This window comes from Haemaphysalis longicornis, unplaced genomic scaffold (genome assembly GCF_048455015.1).
Source record: "Haemaphysalis longicornis isolate Haplotype H1 unplaced genomic scaffold, Haemaphysalis longicornis Haplotype H1 scaffold_2, whole genome shotgun sequence".
Lineage (NCBI taxonomy): Eukaryota > Metazoa > Arthropoda > Arachnida > Ixodida > Ixodidae > Haemaphysalis > Haemaphysalis longicornis.
The window spans coordinates 6,692,758-6,702,183 of record NW_027526295.1 but is presented as its reverse complement, the minus strand read 5'-3'; the positions used below and the strand labels follow the sequence as shown (position 1 = coordinate 6,702,183).

The window sequence follows — 9,426 nt, the reverse complement described above, 5'->3', positions numbered from 1 at the left end:
CCACTGCTTTTCCTCACCACAGTATCTTGCACGTGCCTGCTGTACTCACATAAAGTATCAAGCGCTCTATTTCTAGAAATATGCATATTTGAATGAGCAGTACTTATAACCGCTGAACACGATGGTTCTCTCATCGGTCGCATATGATAGAGCCCAGAAAAACTACAGGGGTAGAGATTTTCCCGGTGGACCAACATCAGAATGCCCACCGGAATTACAAAATAGAAAAAGTAAACGGCGGAGATAAGTCAGCTTCAACACTGAACTCACCGAGATACAATTCAAGCATTCAACCAAGAACAACTCGACGTGTGGCCCCGCGGATGCAACATGTTTACCAACGTGTTTATCAAATTTATTGCTGCAACTAACAAACTATTGAGCTACTTAAAATTACGCCCATCTTCCCGCGAGGGAACCCTGGTGTGATGCGACGCATCGGGGGGTTCAATTGGCGTTTCCATTGGGTTGATTTTCTAATCGGGTGAAACGTGTTGTGAACGCGTATGATGCATTCCATCACATGCGGGTGTTCTCATACGCGGGAAGATGGGCGTAATTTTACTTTTCATGAAGGGACTGTCGCTTCCATCACGTTTTCATCGGAAGAATCAATTCAAGCACGCAGTCGTCTAGCAAAGTGACGCAAAGTCGAACGAGAGCGAGCGCTGACTGAACCGCCGCAGCGCGATACCCGCTTTATATTCACAGCGCCTCAAGGAGAGGGGACAACGGAGGAGAGTCGCGCATGCGCACGCTTGCGCGACAGGAGCGGAGCGAAACGAGCGAAGCGCGCGCACACCCGCACACAGCTGTTGTTTATGATAATGAGGCGGAGTGAAAGCGTTGCGCGCACAGCTGTCGCATGCGCAGCTGGCGTGCGGACGCCGGACAACGCTGACGCAGGAGGGACATGCCTCAGAGCAAGAGATGCGTCGCATGTAATAACACAAGATTAGCCAACAGCTTTGCGGGCAGCTTGACAATGCTAAGCTTGAGGTATGCCAACAGAGACCAGAGTGATTCGAAAGGGACAGCGTAAGCCGGGCTGGTCGCAAAGCAGGAGAAGGCTCAAAGGCGTGCGAACAATTTTTATTTTTTTGTTGGCACGTGGCGTGCGAACCAAAAATAAAAATTGTTCCCACGGGGCGTGCGAATAGGTACACCTGAGCTACAAGCATGGAGGAAAGCATGGGAGGAAAGAACATTTTTCTTCCTCCATGGCTACAAGAGTGGGCGACAGCAGCGCCGCCGCTAGTGGCTCCCCCGGCTGTGACAACCCGCGCCGCTCGTTTCACCAGGTTTCACTGGCCTTATTCCAGTGGACCTTTTTCCAGTAGCGATCTGCGCATGCGCGGGCCGCCGGTCCGCCATTCTTGGCAGTAGCCTCGGGCGAAATAAACAAAAGGGCGCCCCTCAGTTCTCTGCTTAGGGAGCGGCTATACTGTCTAGGGCTGCACGATTTCTCTTTTTTTTTTCTCTCTCTCTCTTTCGACAGCTCGTGGTGGGTTCGTACGTGCACACAATAATGGCTTTCTAAGAAAAGGGGCAAAGACGCTTGAGGCTGACCACGCTGCCCGCACTTGGCTGCCAGTGAGGGGGTAATTAAAATGAAAAAAAAAACAGAAAAGGGGAGCTTCGAATACTGCAGATTAGTCACGAGAACGTACGCCTGCTACCGTGACATTCACGTGAAAGGTATGGGGGACGGGTCAGAGCGGGAGGGACTGCAGGACCACGATATTTTGTGCACGAGTTCTCCGAAAGCCAAACTTTCTTGGGGGCGTGCCTTACTGCCATTTTTAGTTCGCCGTGGCGGCCGCTAGAGGGACCGGTACTGGAAAAAGGTCCGTTCACTGTAGCCATGTTTTGTGTGATGCGAGTTGAGTTGACCGCTGCCAACAGTGGCTTTATTGCAGTTCCCCACTGCTAGAAAACGTCTTTTGCGTGTAACCATCAAGCTATCTGTATGTGGCACGCGTCGCCTGCTGTGGTGTAGTGGCCCGGAGAACGGGAGTTTGGTTTGGCAGCGTTGCAGCACAGTTCTTCCCGTCGTCGCGAGTAAGTGGCCCTGTGCCTTGGCAACTCCCGCCTGCTGTACGTCCTAGTCGTGACTTGCGGCCAACAAAAATGATTGTGATATGGTCTGTATTCGGCGGCAGGCGTTTCCGATGCTTGAGGGGCGCCCCGTTACCCTCTGCCTGCACCCACGGATGTGCCTTGTTTGTTTGCACGCAGGAGTCATTGTAGCGTAGGAGAAAACAAATAGTCGTCAGGCCGTATGCTTCGAACGAGTAACGTAGCAATAAAAGGTCGTTCATTTGCGTCGTTCACATTCCGTTTCTTTAGTGCTGTTTTCTAACGTGTACCAGCTCGCCGAGATGCAGGTGTCACCCAAGGGTAGTTTCGTTGCTCACACCGCCTGGTCCAGGACTAGTGAAACCCCGAGGTGCCGCCTTCTCAGATTTCACCTAGCCGAGGTGAAGAGATTGCGTGAACGCGGCCCTACAGAACGTGGCTCCTCTAATAAGTAGCACGAAGACGATCGTCTCTTCTCTTGCGCTACGTCTACAAGCCCAGCTTCACATAACTCGTGTGGGCCGCCGCGGGCAAGAGAAGCCAAGGGGCAACGACACTGCTAAAGAAATGTTTTCCTCATTTCGGCCCGCGGATGAAAAGCACATCTGCGTACGTGCGGATCGCAGTTGACCGTCCCGCATCGCTGTTCCTTTCTTGTGCTAGCGCCCTTCGAGATGCGGCCTCGTTCTTGACAGGGGCAACCAGCCGCCCGAGTCGTTGCTAATGTCTTTGTTCGTGTGTCAGGGCATTAATTTGCGGGCTGGAAGATGGCGTGGGACGCTGGGAAAAAGCTTCTGTTGAACGTGTCAGTGGCCTTTGTGGTGTGAGTAAAGGGTCCTGAAACCTTTTCTGTCATCTGCTGGGGAGTGCTGATCTCCCTAGCAAACGAAATTCTGAGAGCTCGTGAGCGGTGGGCCTTTGAAGAAGAACACGTACCAGTGAGCCATGTCAGGAACAATTTAGTCGTACAGCACTGTGTTATACACCGAGTGATAGACGAAGCCCGAGCTTTGTAGCTGTGCGGAGATGCCCTTTATGACGCTCGCGTTCATACGGCTCAGCAGCTATCTGTGTTCCTCAGGGGAACGTTCGTGTACAGGACAGAAGTGTAACAAATTTGGAGTGGGTCTTTGGAATAGTGGCCAAGTGTGGGGCCTGTACACAACCAGTCAGTCACCACAGGGCTTTTGTTTTTCGAATGAGTATGGGGAACATTTTACGAACTGTCGCCCCGGGTGAGTGAAATGTTGAGTGGTGAAAAGGCTTCTGTTACTTCCATAAGGCCCTCTTCATTGTCACTGCTTTTCAGTGGCCTTTTTTTGCGAGATCACGGAGTTGAAATTTTAGTGGGAGCGCTGTTCTGCGCAACAGAAGTGCATGCCATTGGTTTGCTACTACTGCAAAATTGGTTTGCTGAGTCTTAGTGACCACGCCCCACATTCAAATGCCTTTTGAGAATCTTTGCAGCCTGGAGTTGTCTCTTGTGGGGCGTGTTGAGCATTTTGGCGGTCGCGCAGGAGGCCATGCGGGCCCGCACGGTGGCCGGCCACAGCACGGTGTCCCTGCTGCAGCAGCGGGAGCTGGGCTGCAGCGCGCAGAAGCCGACGCATGCGCTGGCCTTTGAGCGCATGGCCGAGGACCGGGCGGCGCACTACGAGCTCGAGGAGACGGTGGGTAGTGCTGGGGGAGGGGCCTTGTGTGGGCCCTGCTCGACATCCCTCCCTCCCTGCTCCTTGCAGGCATGCCAGCTGCCACCGTCCGTCCGCTCCACGTTCCTCATGGTGTTCAGCCCCGACTGGTGAGAACGTGCATTCGTCGGGGATTTTTTGAAAGGCTAGACGAACGAGACGGGGAACACCCCCGGTCCTTTTGTTGTCGAAGGTGACCAGAAGCCACCTTGCAAGCTGGGCCAAGTAAGAATGGAACACTGTCAGCTGTTACGGCAGCCCCTGTGGCAGCAGGGTACCTCAGTGGCACTCTGCTGGAATGGAATTCTGTGCTACAGATTACCTGCCTTGGACGTGGCACTGCCCAAAGCGGGCGCATAAGTGCGGGAATTCAGATTGCATCACAAACTCGTTGAGACACCAGCAGTTGTCTAAACGACCCGCCGTGCTGGCTCAGTGGCTATGGCGTTGCGCTGCTGAGCACGAGGTTGTGGGTTCGATTCCTGGCCGCGGTGGCCGCTTTCCTAGTGGTGGCGAAGAGCAAAAATGCCCGTGTGTACAAGATTTCGGCGCACGTTAAAGATCCCCAGGTGGTCGAAATTAATCCGGAGCCCTCCACTATGGCGCGCCTCATCGCCTGCGCTGCCCTACAATCAATCAATCAGTTGTCTAAATGGTGCTTGCTCTGCTTTGCAAGCCCCTGTGGCGCTTTGGCACATCCACCGGGAAGCAGAGTTCCTCAGGGTACACCACTTGCAAAACTGTGCTTCAGAATCTGCCCGGTTGTAGCGCAGGGGCACCTAGCTAGGCACAAAAATGGAATGCTGCAACACATTGACTTTAATAACACAACTTTGTAGATGAAGCTTGCATTCCAAATTGTGGGAGATTTACTGGGAGATGTTGGCTTGTGTTCACACAGTGGTTCCCTTAGGACTTACGGCAGCAGCCGCTTGGGTAATTTCTGTGGACAGGCTAATGGAGTTGCTGCATGCTTGCCCCCCATGCAACCCCTTTTTCCTGCATGGTGAGTTTCCCAACTGGTGTATATTGCCAGGATTGCCTTTTGCTCTGCAGTATTTACAAGCAGCCCTGACCGCGCAGGCCTTGTCGACTTCGAGGCCGGGCCATGGGGCACAGTGTGCCCAAGTGCCGCGTTTACACGGGGTTGGCGCAGCGCAATCGATTTAGAAGCAGCCATGGTAGCTGTGTCGGCATGGGTCCTCTGGAGCTGTGCACTTGTGCTTCCCGTAATGATTGGCGGCCACTGAGCCCAGCCGTCGCCAAGAAATGCGACTGCCTCTAGTTCCGTCTGGATTCCTCATGGGCCGTTAACACATTTTGAGAGCTCTGCGTTTAGTATTCACCTGTCCCATGCTTGTGGAGTGGGAAGTTTCTCAACATGGTGCTTTTTGGTTAATACTGGAATGGTGTGATTTCAAGTTGGGCAAGCCGACCTGGGGGGAATCAGCCAGTCGCCTTTTCCTGTCCTCTTCTTCATTCTTTTGCCTTCCTATCGTCTTTCCTAACCCTGTCCTGTCATCTCCTTCCTTCTTTGCTTCCATGCTTCTCCAGGCGGCGAGGGTTAACCCTGTGCAAAGACATCACTCTTGATTTCAAGCATAGGGTTATAGTGGCAAGGTACGGTTAGTGTGTGCTGAAAAAGCCACGTTCCCTTGTTGGGCTCGGTGGTGGGCGACCGGCCTTGCCACCGAACACATACTTGTTGTATGGCATCTTCGAATCCCTTTTCCATGAATCGCTCTCTTAAAAGGGGGCGCACCGAGGCAACCACCTTCGATTTTTTTCTCTCAAAGAAGCAAGAGTGTTTTCCACGCTTTCACGTGATGCACTCGGAAAATGAGACCACAACAATGAGAAAGATGTCTCCATTTCTTGTGTCCAAATGTCTGTCGAACCTCATTGGGGCTGGCTACAAGGCACAAAAGATGTCCAATGGCGACCTGCTGATTGAAGTTAAAGATAAGACTCAATGTGACAAGCTCCTCAAAGTTGACAAAATTGGTGACACCGCTGTTACTGTCAGTCCTCACCGCTCCATGAACACCGTGCGTGGTGTTATAAGTGAAGCAGACCTCCTAGACCTTACTGAAAATGAACTCCTTGAAGGCTTCCATGAGCAAAATGTCATCAAAGTTCAGCGGATAGTCATCCGCCGTGAAAACAAAGAAATCCCTACCAAACACATTGTTCTCACCTTTGGCACAACGGTTCTCCCGGAGACCGTAGAAGCTGGCTACGTGAAAATCCGAGTCAGACCTTACATCCCCAACCCGTGCCGGTGCTATACTTGTCAGAAATTCGGCCACGGATCACAGAGTTGCAGGGGTAAGCAGACATGTGCAAAATGCAGCAAAACCGACCATGTGTCGGAAAGCTGCACTGCCCCACCACACTGTGTCAACTGCAGCGGTGACAATGCTGTATGCAGGGGTGAGACAGCTGCGCAGATTGCGCAGATTTGATACAAATTTGTTTTCCTGCGCCAGGCTGCTCCAAAAGCTTGAAATTTGGTAAAATTGCGCCAAACTGCTCCAAAACAGTCTGAGAGCCAACGATTTTAACGCTCCCATCAGTTGTAGTGGGGAAAAAATGCTTACTGACCGCATAATTTTCCATTACCCCCAAAGGTGATGCTGTTAGTAAAATTTGATTGATCATTCAATAAAAAACCCGCATAAAATGGTCCCCGAAATAGTTTTTTCGGGAGTCGCAATGTCGGGTTGCGCATGTTATATTCTGTAGTTTTTAAAGCTTTCCCATCGAAAATCATTGCAAATTCCTGTATAAAAATGTTAATGTTTACCGAGGCAACAACATTTGTTCAAGTTAATGACAAAATGGCAATTTTCTGAGCGCCGTATCTCCGGAACGACCATCTTGGTATGGTGAAGATCGGAAAACATGGCCAGCGGGCGAAGCAGTTGCCCGTAGTTCAGGCTAGTTCACTCTAGTTCAGGCAGACCGCTCTTCGCAGATTTCTACCGTGCTTTTGGTTATGGGGGTGGCTAGGTTTACATTTAGTTTGATCTGTTACGGGAAGTTGCGCCATTCGAAAGGTGGAGTTCCTAACAGTGCCCGCGAATTCACTGCGTTTCGCGTGAGGCGCGGTTCGCGCTTGAAGTGAAATTTCGGACTCATTGCGTTGTTATAAAACACGGAGTTATTGCTGCCTTTGACAGCGAGCTTGCGAGCGGCGGAAATGGGACGGTCAATACTTCAAAAGGGGCGGCGCAGGCTACATCGCCGCAAAATGTTCAAGCAGTGTCCGATAGCGGGACGGGCTGTTATTGCACGCTAGTAATAATCTGAAGTGAAATTTAATGCCAAAAGGGAGATGGCTAAACATATCAACGTTACTCAAATTACGATCGATCGTAGTGAACATGCACCTTAGTGTTTGAAATGGGAAAGCTGGTGGGGTGCGACGACTGTCACCTCGCTTTGCGCAACTTTTGCCGTGGCTCTACACTTGTGCTTAAAGCCGAGTCTGGGATTACAAAAATAATAATTTCGGCATTCCCATGATAATAAAAATGCCTTACTATTGCTTAGTTTCTCAATTTGATATTTTCGACGGAATTCCATGCTATCTATACATAGAGCCTAAGAATTTAAAAATGGTTCGTAAAAAGGTAGTGCATTCGGTACCTCGTGATATTCTGGTAGAAAAACTTTATTAAGAGGCTGTTTCAGTGTTATATACATTCAAAACCGATTAAAAAGTGCTCTTTCCCCCCCCGAGTTGCAAAAAATTTGATTTTTTGGGTACCTAAGGTGACATAATAAATGTCGTTAACTGCTCCAAACCAAGGTTCTTCTGCTCCAAAATCGAGATTTTGCTGCTCCAAAAACTGCTCCCAAACTTGATTCAGCTGTCTCACCCCTGGCATACTCACGCTCATGCCAGCAATGGAAAAAAGAAAAAGAAATCATTGCGTTGAAAGTAAAAGAAAACATCTCTTACCCCGAAGCACGCAGGCGTCTTGCTATCACGCATAAGATAGCATACGCCGACGTGGCGCGTCAGGGGGCGGCGCCACGTGCGGCAACTGTCCAATCAGGGACCTCGTTGAGAGGGCCTGAGGAGACATCTTCAGGCCCCCAGGTGCAAACAGCGACACCTGCTGCACCTCAAGGAAATGGTGGCCCGAAAACGGCCAATGTGTCAGCTGCAGCCTCGCGGTCTGCACAGCTAACACCACTGAGACGGTTGTAACCTCACAGGAGAACCGGAGGCCAGCCAAGGCCCCAGGTCTCAAACCGTCAACAAAGAAGCCTTCTTTGGAGGCTATGGACACAAGTGAGCCATCCTCTGCGTCAATCACGCCGAAGGATCGCCACAAACCGCTGGAGCGTACGAACTCCCAGGAACTGATAAAAAAAGCAGAGCTCCCTAAGGTGTCTCCTACTGGAAAAGGCTCTGGCAGCTAACAAGCTGAGCCTGTCTTTATTTACAAACTTCTCAATACTAGCAATGGCTTTTTGTAGTGTACTGCAGTGGAACTGCAGGGGGCTTCTGAAAAACTTGGATGATGTTAAAGAGCTGCTATGGGAGCATGCACCTCTGGCAGTGTGTCTCCAAGAAACTCACTTAAGCAGCAAACACACAGACTTTTTACCCCAGTACATCACATACAGAAAGGACAGGCAAAACACCAACCAACCATCGGGTGGTGTGGCTATTATCCTTCAAAGGTCAACCACAGCTAAGGAAGTTAAACTCAGGACTGAACTAGAGGCTGTAGCTGTGAGAGTTATATGGTTGCAGCGACTAATAACAATTTGCTCCATTTACATTCCCCCAGACAAGCGACTACAGAAATCTGAATTTGAAAATCTAATGGACCAGCTGCCAGAACCGTACATAATAGCAGGAGACTACAATGCCCATCATCCTCTCTGGGGCTGTGAAAACTACGATTCAAGAGGGCGAATGATAGAAAAGTTGCTAGTCTCCACTGGAGCTTGCATACTGAACAAAAAGAAGCCCACATACTTAGTCCCACGCACAAAACATCCTCATCAGTTGACTTAGCTCTCTGCACTGCTACTCTCTTCCCACTACTGGACTGGCACGTCCTGGATGACCCTTATGGAAGCGACCACTTTCCAATCGTGCTGAAAGAGAAGGTAGTGTCGACACATGGGCAGAACAGTGTACCACGATGGAGGATGGGGTCTGCTGACTGGAAAACGTTTCGACAGCTCACCTGTCTTCCACGTGACTATCTAGATTCACTGGACATCGACAGCGCACTTTCTTTTATCGAAAAGCACATAATTGAAGCTGCTAGTGAATGCATCCCACAAAGTTCTGGTAACCCAAAAAGAAAGCCGATTCCTTGGTGGAATGAGGACTGCCAAAGTGCTAGGAAAAAACAAAATGCAGCATGGCGCCTCTTCCGTAACTCTCCCACGACTGAAAACTACATAAACTTCAAACGCATCAAATCCCAATCGAGAAGAGTGAGACGTATAGCGAAAAGTGAGAGTTGGGAGAAATACATAGAGGGCATTAACTCTTACACCGACCAAAATAAAGTATGGAATAGGATACGCAAGTTGCAAGGGCAGCAGACTTGCCCCCGCCCTCTAGTTGATAACGCTGGTGGCACTCTGGAAGATCAGGCGGATGCACTGGGAGCATACTTTGAGT

At 50.5% G+C, this 9,426-nt stretch overlaps 1 protein-coding gene across 2 annotated transcripts in view; it reads left to right on the top strand.

The window, feature by feature from the left end:
- Positions 1-1,855: 1,855 nt before the first annotated feature.
- The window catches only part of LOC144168715 (activating molecule in BECN1-regulated autophagy protein 1A-like), a 101,187-nt gene continuing 93,616 nt past the window's right edge, over positions 1,856-9,426 (top strand). For both annotated transcript variants that reach the window (XM_077697661.1, XM_077697660.1), the window contains exons 1-3: positions 1,856-2,061; positions 3,597-3,749; positions 3,819-3,877. In XM_077697661.1, the coding sequence (XP_077553787.1) occupies positions 3,603-3,749; positions 3,819-3,877 (206 nt within the window). In that variant the 5' untranslated portion in view covers positions 1,856-2,061; positions 3,597-3,602. The remainder of the gene's footprint in view (positions 2,062-3,596; positions 3,750-3,818; positions 3,878-9,426) is intronic.